The 20,353-nt window shown below is 45.1% G+C and overlaps 1 protein-coding gene across 1 annotated transcript; it reads right to left on the bottom strand.

Annotated features, from left to right (window-relative positions):
- Positions 1-237: 237 nt before the first annotated feature.
- Positions 238-10,902, bottom strand: melk (maternal embryonic leucine zipper kinase). The gene is made up of 18 exons (XM_083635198.1): positions 10,825-10,902; positions 10,436-10,552; positions 10,246-10,331; positions 9,943-10,059; positions 9,691-9,834; positions 8,361-8,429; positions 7,939-8,031; positions 7,624-7,722; positions 6,905-6,973; positions 6,495-6,593; positions 5,871-5,957; positions 5,627-5,761; positions 5,264-5,437; positions 4,017-4,332; positions 2,803-2,896; positions 1,888-2,047; positions 1,676-1,779; positions 238-1,143 (listed from the first exon to the last, which is right to left on the bottom strand). The coding sequence occupies exons 2-18, from the start codon at positions 10,512-10,514 to the stop codon at positions 966-968; spliced, it is 2,103 nt and encodes a 700-aa protein (XP_083491324.1). The 5' UTR covers positions 10,515-10,552; positions 10,825-10,902; the 3' UTR covers positions 238-965.
- Positions 10,903-20,353: the final 9,451 nt, after the last annotated feature.

Below are 20,353 nucleotides of genomic sequence, written 5' to 3'. Positions count from 1 at the left end.
ATGATATTTGGGGGGGGGGGGAGAAAATTAAAAATAAAGGTTAGCACCTCAAGCCTATACGTCAGAATAATTAACACAGGCACGTTCCATTACCAGAAACCATTTATTTTGTTCATTTGACACGGACAATATCTTACAGACACATACTTACAAACAATTAAAACAGAACAGCACCAACAAAATGAGGATGACAAAATACTATACATACTTCATACAAACCATGTAAATGGGGCATGATAGAAGAATTGCAAACACATGTGCATAAAAAAGCAATGACACTAAATTAGTAATGCTCCCCTTCTTTATAATCTTATTCAATAAAACTAAATACCTACGGGGGAAGAATAGTAAGAAATGGAAATGTGATAATAAGCAGCTAGGAGGTAGAAATACTGTTGTTACATTTCTCACAGACACACTGTTAACCAATTCATCCCAGGAGGACTGAGAGGGATCGTGTTCAACATAATGATCATGGAAAAGGGAAGTAAAAAAAAAGAAAAGAAGCAACAAATACTCCATGTAAAATCAGATGGATCATACACGGTCCAGACATGCAATGCAAATACATCGAGTCGAATGCAACGTGTATTTTCAGGGATTCTAGGCTGGCCAGAGGACCATTTTAAATAGTGGCACTGCAACATGCTGCTGAGAATCTGGGGCACGGCCGCTGACCCCGGGTCTGTGTTTTCACTGTTGATGAAGATGAACATGTTTTTTTCCTGGAGATGATGCAGGAAGTCCAGTGATGAAGAGTGAGTGACTGGATGGCTAACGTGCAGAGACTCTGCAGCACTCTCACTATGTCTGAGTTTCCAAACATCGATCGCTAATCATAATCAATCATCTGGCATCCTTGGACGCAGGATGGGTTGTGACATCGCAGACAGGGGGAAAAAAAATGCCCGTCTGGACTCTGGAGATAAAGTGATCCGACCCCGAGTGCTCAGCCCGCGCGTGGCTTAGATACTGGAGGTGGAGAGGATGTCTTCCACCAGGTGCTTGTAGACCCAGGCGTCTCCCTTCAGCCTCTGGCGGCGGACGCCCACCACCTCGGGTCTCTGCAGCAGACACACCTCCAGCTCAAACGCCATGGTCACCTTGCCGAAGTCCCCCTGGGTGCGGCACTTCAGGGTGTACCTGGACACGGGTTCGAAGAAAGAAAGAAAAACCAGAGGATTTGAGTGACATGAACGGTACGCTAGTCAAAGGTTTGGACCGATTTTTTAGCTTTTTCTCCAATTGTCACATTTTAGAAACGTAGTAAAGACATCAAAACTATGAAATAACAAAAATGGAATTATGCAGTGACCAAAAGAGTGCTGAACAAATCAAAACGATCTTATATTTAGATTCTTTAAAGTAGTCACCTCTTCCTACCTTAATGGAAAGACAAAGGCTTTGAAAAGAAATTCAGTCCTAAGCATCAACTTCACTATTGATATTTGTCTAAGAAACACATGTCAAAGCATTTTAAGCATAAGAGTTTAAATCAAAATGGCGTTAAGAGAATGAAAAACACAGTACATTCAATCAGATGTGTCCAAACATTTGACTGTTAGTGTAGAATGTAGATCACGGACCGAAATGAAATGAAACATCCCAGAAGAGAAGTGCGGAGTTTAGCAGGAAGCACAAGGAGGATGAGGATGATGATGATGTGTCTTCTTACCCTTTCTGTGTGAAGTCGACGTTTTTCGCCGGCAGGATGGCGAGGATCTGCTGGAGGACGTCGTCTGGGTTGGTCTGACTCGTCAGCGTCACGTTGTACTGGGCCTGGAGGAAGACACGGATAGTCATCAGGAATGGCATGGTGTGTGTTTGTAGCAAAATGCTTTTTTTTTAATGTTGGGTCAACTTCGCTCAGGTTCTCTGCGTGCACACCTTGATCTTGCGTGGACCTTCTCGCAGGCCTCGTCTCTTGCTCGGGGTGAGCATGGTGATGACCTTGTCCAGGCCCCTCTCCAGAGAGCCAAACATCTTCCCCCCTCTCTTCTTCTGCCCGCTGTCTCCTCCTGTGCCGGCCATGTCCAGAGACCGAGACCTGGGGACCGACCAGAGTCTCACAATCAAACACTTTGAATAAATGGATTTGATCAAACTGCTCTCCCCTCTCCCTCCCGCAGCTTCAGCTCTCCTACACCTACACCATTCTCTTTAGGCATTTTAGCTGATGCTCTGCTCCAGATGAGGTTTGAGGCTGCTGATGGCCACACACTGGATTTTGGGAATCAAACCTATGACCTTTCAGTTATGGGACAGTCTGTCTCAGCCATCAGCCTCCATGAGCCACTCCCCAGATCCCAGCAAACAAACCAAACAGCAAATGGGTCATACTCTGCTTGCCTCTGATTGGGTTAGCCTGATGTTTGACCCTAACCAACCATCACTCCTCATCATGCCTACACCCAACCCCAACCCAATCAGAGGCATTAGTAGGACCGCCACAGTGCATTTCAAAAAGTTGCCTAGGGGGCATCACAAGTGTTAACCCCGACCTGCTCACACACTCCCTTTACCTCCTCTCACCTCACTCCCCTACTCTTCTGACTCCCTTTCCCTCTCCTCAGCCCCCCCCCATCCTCCATATCTTCTTTTTATCTCTCTTTGCTGTGATCTATCAACCCCTCCTGCCATGGCCGCACCCCTCCAGGCTAACCTGGGTAAACCCAGCCTCCACGTGACCTCTATGTGCCATCAGCCACGGAGACGTAGTCACGGAACCTAACGTTACAGGCATAGCCTGTGACGTCACGTTGAAGGCTGGGTTCACCCTCAGGCTACCTCCAGGCCACTTACCTTCTCTCAGGACTGAAGGCCAGTATCTCAAGACTTCCAGTATCCTTCTTCTCTGCTCTCTTCCGGCTTTGCTCTTTAGAGCCACTGCCTCCATCTGCAACACACACACACACACACACACACAGAATCATGTTTGTTCATGTTTAAACGAAATGTGAAAATGACAGGTATAAGCACGGCCCTTTGCTTGTATGCATGGAACTGGCTGGCTTTGACAATGCAGTTGTGGACACAATGGCTTTCGTTGTACACAAAGACAAGTACACACACACACACACACACACACAGCCAGGCTTTAGTGGCGAGAGAACACATGTCACTACAGGCCACGTGGGACAGCAAGCAGAGGAAAGAGACAGCTACACCTGTCACAGCACATGCCTAGGGACACACACACACACAGCCACACACAGCCCATGGTGTGTGTGTGTGGACAAGGATGTCAGAGGCGGCATGTCTGCCCTGTAGCTTGGAGAACAGGAGGCTGTAAGGAGGACCGAGCACGGGTTTAACACCAACTAGGTCAGAGGAAATGTATTAGCCAGTTTACTGCTGGGTTTAGACTGGAAGCTAATGAGGCTGGACATGTGGTCAGAGGATTCACATTGACAAATAATGAAGACTTGGAAGGATTCTCCGTTCATATTAGTGTCCTTCATTTGTAGATAAGTGAATAGAATTAGCTTCCTGATAATAACCTCACCTTTGAGTTGACAGTGATAAGTGTGTGTGTGTGTGTGTGTGTGTGTGTGTGTGTGTGTGTGTGTGTGTGTGTGTGTCATGTGTGTGGGTGTTTTCGAAGGCGTAATGACCGTTAAATCAGAGAAATATGAGTGGCTTTGGGATAAAAACAGAGGCCCAATAAATGAGTTTATTACCAGAAGCCAATTTACTTGCAAATGTGTGGCATGTGGATGTGGCACTTATTATGAGAGCAGGGAGAGCGAGAAGAGCTGAGAGAGAGAGAGAGAGAGAGAGAGAGAGAGAGAGAGAGAGAGAGAGAGAGAGAGAGAGCGAGCTGGAGAGAGGCAGTTGGGCTGATGCAAATAATCAAACCGACAGAGAGTGTATTTCAAGCCCTTGTTTTCTTTTTGGAACAAATATCAATTAAAAGCCAATTACAATCAATTACAAGATAGTCATAATATATGACTGAATTATTCAAACTTTCGTATATTTCCTCTCTGCCCATTTTTCGAGCAATATTTTCTTACCGTTTGGTGTGACTGGTTTGGTTTTGGTGGCGACATTTTGAGTGGGTGTGGTCAAGACCTTCTTGGTGGGCCGTGCATTCTTCTTATTGGACGCAGGAGTTCGGGGAGGAGGCAACGCGAATATGTCGACATCTTTCTCGGGCACGCCGATATTCTCCTTGTTCTCGGTGGTTCGCCCCCGCTCTCTGTCCTGCCGCCGGTGTGCCTCCGGGTTTGGGCTGTGACCCCGCCTTCTCTGCGCCGACGGAGACGCCAGGACCTTCAGGAGGTTTGGGCTGTGACCCCGCCTTCTCTCCGCTGATGGAGATGCCAGTCTCTTTAGGGTGACAACAGAGATGGGATGATGGTGAGAGATGATGATGAGTCAATTACCCCGGCTTTTATTCATTCTCTGGCCCCCTATACCTCACCGCTACATGCCTAAAACCAAAAGTCCTTAAACCCATCTCCAATTCTCACTCTGAATCTGCTCCGTTAAAAAGGCACTACATGTGATTGTGGAGAAAGATTGAGACAACGCGCTTCTCATTTTCCCAGGTCGTCAAACACTGACGCTGGTGCGCAGGACCGTCGTCCACCAATCCAAAGCGTCAGTAGAGCACGCCCTGGGAAAATGAGAACCATGTTGACCAAAATCACATATAGCTCCTTTAAAGCAGCTACGAGCAACTTTTTCGATTGTTATTAAACAGTATAATTACAATATTGATGCATCACATCTTACCTATAATAGTAGCTGAGACCAAAGCCGTGTGTATCTGAGATTGCTCCCTTAGGTGATTATTAAGTCTATGTCTGTCTAAACTCGCGTCAACAGGGGGCTCTCTAGAGAGACCGGACCGGGTAACCCGGAAGTGAAACGCGGAAGTGAAACGCAGATGCCTGCCTACGCCGTTTGCGCTGCCTAGCAACATAACATAAACAATGTGAACGCCACACATACTCTCGGGAACATCTCTCGTTATATTCTAACAGGTTTTTTGGAAGTTATTTTGTGGTTATGGCCGAAGTGGCTGCTGCAAACTGTTTCATTTCACTTCCTGATCTGCCCTGGCTACAGACAGACTAACACTGGCCGATTCACTCGGGGTTCAAGCGAGACTACTCTGCGTTGGTCTCGTCGACTATTAGAGGTAAGATGTGATGCATTGATATTAAATTTATACTGTTTAATAACAATCTAAAAAGTTGCTCGTAGCTGCTTTAAGGGACAGTGAAATCATAGATCTGTCACAAATTCCACTGACCGTGTTTTTGTTGTTGTTGGGGTTTGCGGCTCCGTCCGGCTGACCTCTGACCCAGTGGGGAGAACGATGCGAGGGTGAAACCCAGGGACAGTCGTCGATGTAGTCTGAGCAAAAGTCCACGGAGCCCAGGACCACGCCGTCCTCGTCCTCAGTGAAGCAAAGGGCTTGCTTAGGCTAGGAGAAGAATGGGAATAGGAAGATCTGCAACATGTAAGTCCAACCACTTCTTAGCATCAGAGGCCACCGAACTAAAATTACAGTGGGGAAAGTAATATTGAGCAAAGTACAAGGAGGAACACGCAAACGTGCAGCTGTATCACAGACAGAGCAGAGCATTGTGGGAGTTGTAGTCCCCAGTCTGACCTGTAGTCCCTGATGCAGTGGGGAGCAGGAAGTGACGTCGCAGACCTGTGCTTCAGGCCGCAGGCGGACAGGCTTGCCTCTCTGCTTCTTAGACAGCAGCAGCAGGTAGGTCACTGTGGTCTGGTCATATCGCCACTGTGCAAGATGAGATGAAATAAAAGAAAAACATGAGATATTATACAGTGACACAAAGCAATGCTACAATGCAAATGCATACACCACACAAGCACACACACACACACACCTCCTTGACCAGCTTGGTGGTGCTCTCTCTGGAGCGCTTCATGTTGACAGCCATCTCAGTGATGCAGTCCTCATCTATATGGCCAAGCTACAACAAAGACAGAGACAGCTTACACAAAATCCAAGACAGACATACACTACTTTTCTTAAGGATGAGAAAAATGAGTATGATTCTTAAAAAAAATATATATATATATATATATATATATATATAAAATAATAATAATAATTGAAAAGCACCTTAAGGGGACACTACACCGATTTTCAGCCAGCTTTGTATAACTCAATAACTGTCAAACTAAATGAACGACTGTATTTTGTTTTTGCAGCTTTCTGATAAACTACTAATTTTCTAATGATACCATGCTGGTTGAAAATCAGCACAGTGTTCCTTTAAGGCTTATGGAATTGTTTCAGGGAAGTTACTTGTGCGGGTGACTGGAGCAAATTAAGGAAACCACACAAAATGAATTCAGTCTCCGCAGTTAAATTTTCCAATTTCAAATTAAGACACAGTGAAGTAACGTACAATAGATGGCATACTGCTTTAACAAGGTTAACAGATGGGAGAGACCTTGTGGTTGTGCAGGTCTATATGCATACACATGTGTCTGTGTGTGCGTACCGGCTGCTTGCTGTGCCACTCCACTGGGCTGTTGTATTCTTTCATCACCCAGGGATGGTCCAGCAGCTGTCTAACCGTAACACGATGCTTGGGCTCCACCTACGGGACACAGAGAGAAACTACAACTCAAAATGCAGAGCAAAGCCAACAAACCATATTTAACAATATTTACAAAAGAACAAACAAATAATGTTCCAATCAATGAAAAAGTTATATCTAAATCTGTATTGTACATTCAAATACAATCTCCCGTTCTGTTATAGAGAGTCCATATTACAGATAGACAGGGTCCATTTGAGTTCTACAGTAGTACATTACTGAATATATTCTCTATAAAGAAAATCCCTATGATGAGGGTAAGCCATGGGCTAAGCAGACAGTGGGAAGAAACTGAATGAGTGAATGTGTACCTGCATCATCTGGTTGAGGAGGAGGACACTACCTGGAGAAAGCCAATGGGGGTTGTCGTATTTACCTCTCTGAGACAGACAGACAGACACGCACACAAAATAACCGTAAGGAACAGACATAGAAACCCCTTTGATTAAACACCAAGAAATACATTATAAATACATACTTCATTTAATTTATTCAGAAGCCAGATTAAAAAACAACAACATTACGTGCCCTTAGTGTCCAGATTTGGGAAACGCATAGATTGGCCTCCAGTATGCGGCAAACACTAGTGATAGACTGATTCATCTGCATGATTAATGGCATTTCCAGATATTTGGCATTGGCACTGACGAAGCCGATAAACAAACAAAAAAAGTCTACTGGTGCTACTGTAACATTGTTTATGTATTTCTATTTATGAAAGTTTACAAATTTTTGTTCTCAGAAACAAGAAGATGCTGCTATCTGCCGATAAATGCACTAAAACTATTTATTTATTTTTGATTCAAAGTTCCACCCACAAACTAAGTTTAGGTTTTTGATTACCGGTGGACAGAACAGATTAGTTCAGCAATTTTGTGTCTCATTTGTAATTATTATTAAATTGTATTTGATCAGACGCAAAAAAACAACATATCGGCCATTAGCCGCCCTGCTCTCTAAATAAATATTGCCATTGGCCATTGAAAAACCCATATTGGTCGACCACTAGCAAACACAGCACTGCTCTTACCGTAATCTTTCTGTAGAGGACCATGCAGTTGTCGTCATCGAAGGGCAGGTAACCACAGAGCAGAGCAAACAGCAGCACGCCCATACTCCACACATCAGCCTGGAGGTTACGACACAGAGCCTCAGTCATACAGGAAGATTTCTCCTGATGCTTGTACATATTCTAAGTGTTAGATGCAGTGCAGACACACACATACCAGGGATGTGATCAGGACAGTGAATTGTAAAAAAAAAAGAAGGGAGTTGTGCATTTTGAACAAGAAAAATCATGACAATACAGAGTGGGCATAGCTGTGCGTCCGCAGTGCTCCCTCACCTCTGAGCCAATGTATGTTTTTCCCTGGATGAGTTCAGGAGCGGCGTAGGCGGGGCTCCCACAACACGTCATCAGCTCATTGCCAAGACCCCCCTAAGAGAGAGGTGACCACGTGATTCGCAGAACACACACAAAATACATCCATAGTATACACTACTATTACTTATATTCTCAAGGCAGTATGTATGTATACATGCTCATATTCAAGTATCTGCCCGTCTCTCAACCCCTCTGTGGTCACAGACGGTTCTTGTGCATTTTACACAGGAGAGGTTTTAAAAAGAAATGAATCTGAGTGAACTGAAATCCCACAGAAAAGAGCAATATTAGCATATTAGCATCACTGCAGGATGTACACATGATCGAGGCTAACGGCTTACAAGTCCAACACACACACACACACACCAAGATAGAAAATGTACCTTAGGTTTGGCGCACAAGCCAAAGTCTATGAGCTTCAAGTTCTGGTCCTCATCAATCAACAGGTTTTCCTAAAGGCCAGACAGAGAAACAACATCAGAACACACACTAGACTCCAAGTAAAAAGGGAGCAACACTGTCTCTTATTCATTTATAAAGCCCCGATAGGGAAGCTTCCTTCCTACCTGTCATCGCTCATCTGTCTGAGTAATACATGTTATAGAACACGTTCACAATCGCACATCAGATTGTTTTTTCCACGTCTAAGGACAGACCTAGGAAGGCCTGCTTTCTCTTTTTATGCCCCTGACAGATGGAACAAGCTCCAGAACATTTTAAAACTTGACCAATTTATTTCCTTTAATTCTTTTAGACTACTCCTTGAGGGTACCCTACAGCAGTGGTTCTCAAATGGGGGTCCGCGGACCCCCGGGGGTCCGTGGCACTTTGCCAGGGGGTCCGCGAAAAGTTTTCAGGTAAAAAATATATATATATATTTTTTTTTAATTAAAAAAAAAAATGCTACATGTTATTTATTCCTTCTCAAACTACTTCCTACATGGTGCTAGTCTATCAAAATATCTTGGCTGTCATTGATTGTGTTGCATAGTGGTTTTCTGTACTGTTGACAAATTGTGATATTGTAAGTCGCTTTGGACAAAACAAAAGCGTCTGCTAAATGACGTAATGTAAATGTAATGTAAAAAAAAATGTTATATATATTTTTTTGCAAAATCTTCATAGTTCAACGAAAATAGTTTATGCTTTAAATCTAAAATGGTTCATGGATTACATTCTAATAACAAACCTATCAAATTAAAAGTCGAGCACGTTACCGTGGAAACAATTAAGCTTAGCCCAAAATCACAAATCAGAATGAGGGGGTCCCCGGTATATTTTCTATCTTGTAAGGGGTCCTTGGCTGAATTTTTTTTGAGAACCTCTGCCCTACAGAATGTATGCTCTTGTTTTACTTGATGTATCCCTCTGCTTTGTTTGTAACTGTCTGTCTGGTAACATGTGTTCACTGTAAATGTTTTACTGTAACAGGGCTCCCTTGAAAATGAGAGCTTGCTCTCAAGGGATTTTTCCCTGTATAAACAAAGGTGAAATAAAAAAAATAAAAAAGTAAAACAATGGCACAAACAGGTAGACAAACAGAGAAAGAACCTTGTAATGACGCATACTGTATGGAAATGATGCATGTATGATAGCATCTCTCTCTCACGTAGATAAATGTAATCTTGTCACTCTTCTTGGAGCACTCGTCCTTTCTCTGTCTCTTATCACCCATCTCTCACTCACTCATGCAAGTGGGGTGGATGTCTTTACCGGCTTGAGGTCCCTGTGTGCGTAACCCTGGCTGTGGACGTAGGCCAGCGCAGAGACAATCTGCCTGAAAAACATCCTGGTCTCCTCCTCTGACAGGCGGTCCTTCGCTATGATATAGTCAAACAACTCCCCACCGGGACAGTACTGAGAGAGGGGAGGAGAAAAGTGATAGGGAGGGAGAGAAGGAGAGACAAATTAATGTGATATTATCATTCACACCTGCATGCGCTCTCTCTCTCTCTCTCTGTTTACCTCCAGCACCATGTAGATCTTCGTGGAGGTCTCTATGACCTGGTAGAGATGACAGACATGCTGATGGCTCAGGTTCTTCATGGCCTCTATTTCCAGCTTCACCCGAGGCAGGTCCTCCTGGATCAGAGGAAGAGAGCAATGACGGAGAGAAGAGAGGCACAGGGAGTTATTTATGACGGCATGATTTTTATACGAGTTTAGGATCCATTTGGATTCCTTGGGAGCATACGAAGATTTAGGCAACCCAGTAGAAATATGAGGTGTCACAGTGTGAATAGGCAGAGGGATCTCTTGGTGACTCACCCCTAAATCCTTCTTGTCCATGATTTTAATGGCAACCTTCTCTCCCGTCAAGATGTGTCGCCCCAGCTTGACTTTAGCAAAGCCTCCTGAAAAAGTCACGAGGCACCATGCACGCATGAGAGGAGAAATGGCACTGACAGTCTATCTTCCCTCACAGGTTATCTTTGTGTAAAGATAGATTGAATGTTACCTGAGCCAATAGTCTCGTAGACCTCGTAGTATTTGTGGAGCTCGTCGGCTCCACGGGCGTCCGTCCTTTCCACTGGCATTCTCCCACTTAAACTAAACCACACGATCAAAGACTTCCCTACGGAAAGAAAACGCCCGTAGTTTTGCAGCAAAATGTCACACACACAATCGCTATAATACGAAACATAAAGCTGCGTGTTCCTGTTCCACCACACAAACAGCAATTTATTATCATCCGCTAACGTCGGCTAGCTAACGCTGAGCTAACGTCACGTAAACGTGACTGGAAATTGATTACTTCGTCAAATAAGTTGGTCAGCAACACTCGTTAACTCCAAGCTCAGTTGCAACGAATTGAATGAGACGATAGGATTCAGGGAGGGAACATACCTTGAAATATGTTGCAGTCAGTGGGTAAAATGCAGACGTGTTAAAAAACCATATGCCGCTTCAAACAGACCAGCAGCAGCTGATGTTTTGTTGCAGAAGTTTGAATTTCCCACAGCTACGTTGTTGACTGGTATTTCCTGCTTCCGGTTGTGCGTCATATAGGTCGCCCTCTGTTGCCGAGGAGCGGTACCGCAGCATAATGAGTGTTCTTCTGATCAGCACTGTAAAATATAGCTAGTTGTTTTTATCAAAAGCCAATTAATGCATGGAAACTAATTAACGTACACATAACACAATTCCTTTGATTTTTAACACTTTCTCAATCTCTCTCTTTCTCTCTCTCTCTCCTGTCTGCAGAGATATCTCCCTCGCTTACCTTCTCTTTGTCAGTCAGTATATATATGTCAATGGTCAGTATTCACTTTATGTATCCAACCACCTCCAAGACCGCCTGAGAACAACAACTCTAGTCTGGACACACACACACACACACACACACACACACACACACACACACACACACACACACACACACACACACACACACACACACACACACACACACACACACACACACACACACACACACACACACACACACACACACACACACACACACACACACACACACTTTTGGGCCTATCTTGACTAATAATAAAATCATAGCCTGCTGGTCAATTTTGATGGTGAACACAACAGATTTTTGTTTTGTTTGTTTTTGCCATTATGAAATGTTTCAAAACAAATGTCCTTGTTGACTGTGATAAATAGCGCATGACTCCATGGTGCTGAAAAGACGCACAGCACTGTGGACTTGTTGCTGGTCTGGTTTTAGACTGCTTTGATTAGGGGAAAGTACAAATGCTGATTGGTCAAATACTAGGGTTGATAATATAATATAAAATAATATAATATAATATAATATAATATAATATAATATAATATAATATAATATAATATAATATGTTCTATGTAATATGTAATGTTCTGTTCAGAAAATGATGTAATATATATATTTTTTTTTCTTTGCTGCTGTGGTGTATGTCATGCTGTGATTTAGTTTTATTACTGCGGCGTTGGCGTATGTTGTACTGTATAATGTATACTTTGTGTGTCTTGTAAGCCCATGAGGGCTGGGCACTGTCAAGTGCATGACACATTGAATAAAAATCAATCAATCAATCAATCAATCAATCAATCAATATATCATAGAATAGAATAGAATAGAATAGAATAGAATAGAATAGAATAGAATAGAATCGAATCGAATAGAATAGAATAGAATATACGGTAATATATTATTATTTATTATTACTATTAGTAGTAGTATTTGTATTATGAGTATATTGCAAGCTTCACTGAAAGGTAGTGAGTGGCAGCGGTGTTGACAGGGGGGAACAACAGGGTCAGTTGTCTCAGGCAGCCCGGGTCCTCTAGCTCAGTGATTCCCAAAGTGTGGGCGGGGCCGCGAGTGCTGTGCCAATTTTCACGGGCAGGCATTTTGGCAAGGGAAAAACGTTCAAAGGGGTCCCTTGACCTCTCACCTCAAAATATCTGAATGAAAATGGGTTAAATTGGTACTCACAAGTCTCCCCTTTCCAGATAAAGTATAATTCTTCACAGCCAATAGCATTAATAGCTTGTGGATTGATTTTTCTTCTTCTGTTGTTGCTGATCACAGTTCGTCTCAACAAATGTGTTATGCATGCAAATAGTCTACTTCTGATGAGTATGGGGGAGAAAATATTGGCAATCTGGCTTTTGGGTATTTTGCCTCAACTTTTGTGGATGGATTATTAATTTGCCGTATGCCAAAGTACACATGCTCTGTTAATGAAATAAAAAAGATAAATTGGGAAATACATCATCTTTATAGTCTCATGTGTTGATCAATGTTGTGATTAAAGGTTTGGAATGCAGGGGCCCTGGAAGATTTTCAGATTTCAAAGTGGGCGCGGCACTCCTGCTCTAGCCTAAGTGTCTGTCTAATTTAATTGGATGGAGGAGGGTTGGGGTCGTCTTATATGGGATCATTTTGTCCTGGGCCTGGACAAGATACGTGGCCCTGGTGAGTGGCAAGAATTACCTGCACATGTTCTTTCATGACCTTAGGGATGACAAGCATCCCGTCTGTAGACATTTGAAAAGTGCTCTCCTTGACTCTGTAGGTATGTGGTTTCAGTAACTGACCAGAGTGTGTTTATGGTGTCAGAAGATGTGTGTGTCTTCACCTGCACGGCCCCAGTCTGTAATTAAGAAAGTAAGGTGAGAGGTGAGCACAGAGACCAAGGACCCTGTCTACCTGTCAATCACTTGACCATGTAATCACTGTATGCCATGACTCTCACTGTCACAGTTGTTCTGGTGTGCTGTAAATGCCACAGCAATGTCTCTCATACCCTCCCTCCTTTTCTCTCTCTCTCTCTCTCTCTCTCTCATCAATTAGCAGCACAAAACTGCATCTCCATCTCTCTCTCTCTCTCTCTCTCTATGCTGCATCACCAAGTGACTGCACCTGATAGCCTTGAGAGTATCCTCTAAATAGACATCTGCGTTTTAAAAAGTTACAAAACTGACCCCGCATGAAAAGGAGCCAACACGGACAGGCATCAGCTGCTGAGGCATCTTAGTGATTGATTGATCGGTGGTCCGCCTGTGTTTCACATGGTCGTTAGGGAAGGACCCGGTCGTTTAAGATGTAACCGGTGGTTAGGGGATGTCCAGATGTCATCGGGACGGCAGAACCCCTCATTTGGTATGTGGGGCAGCTGGCCAGGATGGGACGGAGGGACATCAAACAACCCGCAGCTGGAGGAGGAAGGGAGAAGGAGCAGGCTGTGGAGGAGAAGAGAGGAGGAGAGAGGGAGAGGAGAACAAAGGCAAATGAAGAGGAAAGGAGCCCGGAGGTTAGGGGATGTTCCTCTCGCTTTCCAGGAGCTGCTGTGCCCTCTCGAGCTCGTGTTGTTCATTCTCACTCTCCTTTGGCATTTTCTTCTCCTTCCTTCCTTTCGATGCTTTTTCCATGTGGTCAGTCTTGATGACACACACACACACACACCCACACACACACACACACACACACACACACACACACACACACACACACACACACACACACACACACATACACACACACACACACACACACACACACACAGACACACACACACACACACACACACACACACACACACACACACACACACACACACACACACACACACACACACAGACTGATGTCAATTACTGAGGAAATACTGGCTAAAGCATATTTAAATGGCCACATATGGTTGATCCTCATGAAAGCAGTGGATCAAATAAAGACTCTTTTGGGGCTTAAATAAGATTCCATCTGTAAGGGCTTTTTGATTCCCAAATCTACATGAGATCACAATTTTATGAACATACTTTCAACATATTGTAACACCACGTTTAAAACATTGTAAGCTAACGGGCGTTCACCCTCTCCATCCTAACGGTTTCACATGATTAAAACGGTAAAACTGGTCGTAATGTTTTCAAACGCAAGTTCTGTCACAGTCGGTGTGTTTCACTGGCCACACAGGCCTTCCAAATCAATCAGGGCCTGCCTGTGTTAGTGTGAGGGTTTGCCAGCTAGTTTAGTGTACGCTATAGATCCAGTAGGCCTACTGAATCATAATCTGACATAGATAAAGTCTGTAGCTAAATTGCTACAGTGTAGTTGAGGGTGTCACTGGATCAAAAGGAACAACACATGATAATCCTATTGTGTTTATGAAACAATGCGAACATGTCAACAAGTGAAGCAGAGAAAGCTGCAGCCTATAGAAACCTGGGCACAGTGTCCATGTGACTTTGTGGCACATGCACAAACCAATAATTCAATGTCACTGTGACTACTATAACTGTATATCCTGGTACAGTGGTATAACCAAAAAAGGGTCTATAAAATATGACATGACCTTTGTCCTAATTATTTCACCAAGTACTTTCAGTTTGTTCGAGACATTCAGAGCCTGAACACGAGGGCTAGGGTAGCAGATTTGAAACGACCCAATCTGAAAAGCAAAGTTGGGAGAAGTACATTCCTCTAAAGGGGGGGGGGGGGGGGGGAGTGGAACAAGATCCCTAATGAAATTAAGTCTGCAAATTCTCTGAATGGTTTCAAAAACCTTCTGAAAGAATTCTTACTGAGTAGAGTAATGTGTTGAGCCTTTCATTGAGATGGTTTTTGAACATGTTGGTTTATATATCTTGTTCTTTTTATCCTTGACTGTCCTGTATTGTTTATATGATGTTATGTGTTGTATGTCATGTTTTTATAAGACCAGGGACCATGATGGAAATAAGTGTTCACACTTTTACAAGTCATCCCTTGGATTTTGTTCTTCCTCATCCGAAATAAAATCAATCAATCAATCAATCAATCAATCAATCAATCAATCAATCAATCAACTACCCCTGTTAGGGACAAGAATGGTAACATCTGCCTGTCCATCAGAGCGTGAGCAAGCAGCCAGATGGGTCCAACACATCCAGGAAGTGCTCAACCTTCCCGAACCAGAACAACCAGCCAACATCATAACGCCAGATGATACCCTGGAAATCAACACCAGCCCCCAGACTTTGATGAGGTCAGACCTGCCATTTTAACGCAAAAGAATGGTAAAGCATGTGGCTTAGATGCTATTCATTCTGAGATTCAGAAAGGCAGACATTCTGATTGACCTCTTCCAAAACATCTGGAACAGTGACACCATCCACGAAGGTCACATGAAGGTCACCTCAACAACTGCAACAAGCAAGGTGTTCTGCAGAGTTCTTCTGAACAGGATGGAGGCAGCCATTGACACCAGGCTTAGTCGCTGTTCACGCCATACGCCAAAAGCCACGCTGAAGCCACACAGTTTCATTTCGCCGTCCTTGTTAACAGGTGAGACCGTTCACGCCAGTCGCATGCCGTGCCGCGCTGAAGTCGCGCTGAAGCCATAGTTCAGGATTCAGTCCTATTTTCTAGGCGTGACGCGTGAAGCTTGAAGCTGCCAGGCATGAATTCAATGGGAGTTGTGGGCGGGTTCAAGGCACGCAGAGCAAGGCGCTGGGGGAAAAGAGACTGCTCCTGGTGTGACCGGTTAAGTGTCAGTTTAGCTTGAGCCTGCCTCAAGCTTCAGTTCTGCCTATGTTCTGCCTATGGTGTCAACAAAGGCTTAGACAGGAGCAAGCAGGCTTCAGGAAGGGAAGAGGATGTATGGAGCAGATCTTTGCACTGCAAAACATCATAGAGCAGTGCTTAGAATGGGACACAACCCTCTACAGCAACTTTGTAGACTTCAAAAAGACCTTTTACAGCATCCACCGAAACACTCCCTGGAAGATACTGCACTCTTATGGACCAAAGATCATCACTATCATAAAAAAGATTTTATGAGCACTTTGTGAGTGCATCGTCATCATGGGGAATAGCCTCTCTGAGTGGTTTTGTCTTCAGTCTGGAGTGAGGCAGGGGTGCATCATCTTCCCCTGTCCTCTTCCTCATTACCATAGACTGGATCACAACCAACACCACAGCAGACAAACCCAGAGGCATCCAGTGGATTCTGTTCTCCCAGCTGGAAGATCTTGACTTCGCCAACGGTGTTGCTATCCTCTCCATCACCCACTCCAGGCTAAAACAGGCAGGCTCGATAACTTTGCAAAGGCCGGTATTGGACTCAGTATCATGTCGAAAACACAAGTGAAGTATGTAAACTCCAACCCCACATCACTCATCCTTGAATGGGGAATCACTTAGGTTTGTGGAAGACTTCACCTGGGCGGCAGCCTCATCACTAAGGACAGCGGGTCCAAAATCAAGAAAGGCTGGTGAACGGGTCAATGTGCCTTCTACTAAATCTGCTCCACCTGGAGGTCCAAAGACTACAGCCTTAAATCGAAGCTGTGCCTGTAGTAACATCAAGTCTGTTCTGCCGTATGGTTCAGAGAGTTGGCAAGTGGTCAGACATGAGAAGGATGCAAATTTATGCCATATATCTTTTGGCCAAACAAAATCACCAACCCCACCAACTGTACAAGAACACAGCCGGAATATCACCAAAGAAATCACACGCAGAAGGTTTGAGATGGCTGGGCCATGTGCTAAGGATGGAGCAGAACCAGATCCCATGAGTTGCCTTAAGGTGGACACTACCAGCCTTAAGGTGAACACCACCAGCCTTAAGGTGAACACCGCCAGCCTTAAGGTGAACACCACCAGGCAAAAGAAACCCTGGAAGGCCCTAAACCACCCAAAACCAACGGTGACAGAGGAGCTGAACAAGAGAGGCGCGGCACGTTGCCAAGGACATCATGTGATGGAGAGAGCCAATTGCGGCCTTACGTCCCATAGGGGATAAAGAGGAGTGAGAGTAAGTCAGTTTGTAAGTAAGTGAGACGACCGCTAAATCTGACTACAGTGTAGCTGAGGCCCAGTTGTGTCACTGGAGCAAAAGGTACAAAATGATGATATTCAAATGGATGTTTATAAAACATTATGAGCATTTGTGTGTGTGTGTGTGTGTGTGTGTGTGTGTGTGTGTGTGTGTGTGTGTGTGTGTGTGTGTGTGTGTGTGTGTGTGTGTGTGTGCGCACACTGCTGTGCGCCTTCCACCCAGTCTCAGGGCTTCACATTATGTGTGCATAATCAGACATGGCAGCTATTAAGCTGTCACAGTGGAAAAAAACAGACGTTCCCGTCCTGCAATGCTCCTCTTGGACAGAATTCCCAGTATTCCCAAACAGACTTTCGGAGGCTCCCAGAACGCCTGTGTCATCGCTGTGTGACTCTCAGGGATTCACTGCAGGGGACTGGCGTCTAACACTTGGCTGTGTGCCAGAGAGAGAGAGAGAGAGAGAGAGAGAGAGAGAGAGAGAGAGAGAGAGAGAGAGGGAGGGGGGGACAAGTATGTGTAGTGTATGGTATGTGTGTTTAGTGTGTGTGTGAGCCATACAGTCTATGGTGTGAGCGCGCTAGTATGCGACTCGTGTCGGAGGACCTCAGTGCCTTCCTGCGCTGCCTGTGAATCAGCAGCGTTGTGTCTGGGCTTCAGGAGGCGCAGAGCCACACACACACAGAGGGGACAGACACACACAGAGGAGACAGACACACACAGAGGAGACAGACACACACAGAGAGGACAGACACACACAGAGGAGACAGACACACACAGAGGAGACAGACACACACAGAGAGGACAGACACACACAGAGGAGACAGACACACACAGAGGAGACAGACACACACAGAGGGGACAGACAGACACACACAGAGGAGACAGACACACACAGAGGGGACAGACACACACAGAGGAGACAGACACACACAGAGGGGACAGACACACACAGAGGAGACAGACACACACAGAGGAGACACAGAGGAGACAGACACACACAGAGGAGACAGACACACACAGAGGAGACAGACACACACAGAGGGGACAGACACACACAGAGGAGACAGACACACACAGAGGGGACAGACACACACAGAGGAGACAGACACACACAGAGGAGACAGACACACACAGAGGGGACAGACACACACAGAGGAGACACACACACACAGAGGAGACAGACACACACAGAGGAGACAGACACACACAGAGGAGACAGACACACACAGAGGAGACAGACACACACAGAGGAGACAGACACACACAGAGGAGACAGACACACACAGAGGAGACAGACACACACAGAGGAGACAGACACACACAGAGGAGACAGACACACACAGAGGGGACAGACCACACACAGAGGAGACAGACACACACAGAGGAGACAGACACACACAGAGGAGACAGACACACACAGAGGGGACAGACACACACAGAGGAGACAGACACACACAGAGGGGACAGACACACACAGAGGAGACAGACACACACAGAGGGGACAGACACACACAGAGGAGACAGACACACACAGAGGAGACAGACACACACAGAGGGGACAGACACACACTTTACTTACTTTACTTTACTTTATTGGTTTATTGTGACGGGACAATGCACATTAATGGACATGTTCAGAAATACAGAAGCCTCTATATAAGAAAACATGTAAATATGCCAGAGTTAGCTAATGCTAATTTACCCAATAAATATCAAAACAATCACACACACACACACACACACACACACACACACACACACACACAACACACACACACACACACACAGAGGACACACACACACACACACACACACACACACACACACCACACACACACACACACACACACACACACACACACACACACACAGAGGACACACACACACACACACACACACACACACACACACACACACACACACACACACACACACACAGAGGAGACAGACACACACCCGGAGACAGACAGACAGACACACACACACACACACACACACAAACAAACGCACAAACGCGCGCAGCGCACACACACACACACACACACACACACACACACACACACACAGACACACACACACACACACACACACACACACACACACACACACACACACAGTACACATTTGTACAGCTATCTGTAGTGAGAACATTCATATGCATACCCACTAACCCTAACCTTAACCATTACAACTAGAAGCCTAACCCTTACCCTTACCATACACCCTAACCTAAACCCTATCTGACTTAACCCTTAAACCCATCTTCAAACAGCCCTTTGCAGGTGTGACGACTGGCCAAAAACGCCTGGAGTGGTATGGACATTGGGGACAGGTAATTAAGACACACACAGCACACGCACACGCGCACGCGCACACACACGCACACACACACACACACACACAGAAAGAGAGAAAAACGTTCACGCCAGTAAAGCTACCAGCTGCACTGTCGACCAGCGAACAAAATATTTGGTTAGATTTGCAAAGAATTGTTACTACGACCCCATTAGGCTACCCTCCCCACACACACACACACACACACACACACACACACACACACACGCACACACGCACACGCACACACACACTGGGCTACCCTCCATACACATAAGGAGGAGAAATACAGTGTTTGTGCTTCATCACTCGTCAGTGTAGCTCCAGTGCGCTGCACATGGAGACGGGGAAGTCACGCTCTCCAGTGGAAATAGTTTGTGAGATTTACACCTCTCGTCTCTCCTCACTCACTCCCCCGACAAGAAAGAGTGGAAAGTTATGGAGCCAGCTATGCTACACTGTGTGTTTATGAGGCTCAAACAGCCCTCTGCCCAGAACTAAAACATCCAGGCCGGCGAATATATTGCATCCATGTGTGTTTAAAACGTCTCCAAATCATTTCTGTCCATACAAATATTACCATTACCTCTCTGGATGAAGCCTGGGGAGTGGGGGTTTAGTGTGGGGCTTTGACTCCCGGCCAGCGGATTTACAGTCACTTCTGAATCAATGTGATTGTTTCCGCAAAGTGATACGGTGGAGAAGTGAGTCATTATGAAACGGGCATCCTTTTGACGTGAATCATTGGCCACGGTCCAGACGCCTGTGTTGACATGCTGTCAGAG

This window comes from Poromitra crassiceps (assembly GCF_964638095.1).
Source record: "Poromitra crassiceps genome assembly, chromosome: 4".
Taxonomy (NCBI): Eukaryota; Metazoa; Chordata; class Actinopteri; order Beryciformes; family Melamphaidae; genus Poromitra; species Poromitra crassiceps.
The sequence above is the reverse complement of the archived record's forward strand: the minus strand, read 5'-3'. Positions and strand labels throughout refer to the sequence as shown.

Excerpts from the sequence above, each read along its gene's own strand:
- melk (XM_083635198.1), bottom strand. The coding sequence starts at position 10,514 with ATGCCAGTGGAAAGGACGGACGCCCGTGGAGCCGACGAGCTCCACAAA. Across the intron at positions 6,974-7,623 it reads TCCTCTACAGAAAGATTACG|AGAGGTAAATACGACAACCC; the intron begins GTAAGAGCAGTG and ends TGTCTGTCTCAG. Across the intron at positions 2,897-4,016 it reads CAAACCAGTCACACCAAACG|ATGGAGGCAGTGGCTCTAAA; the intron begins GTAAGAAAATAT and ends TGTGTGTTGCAG.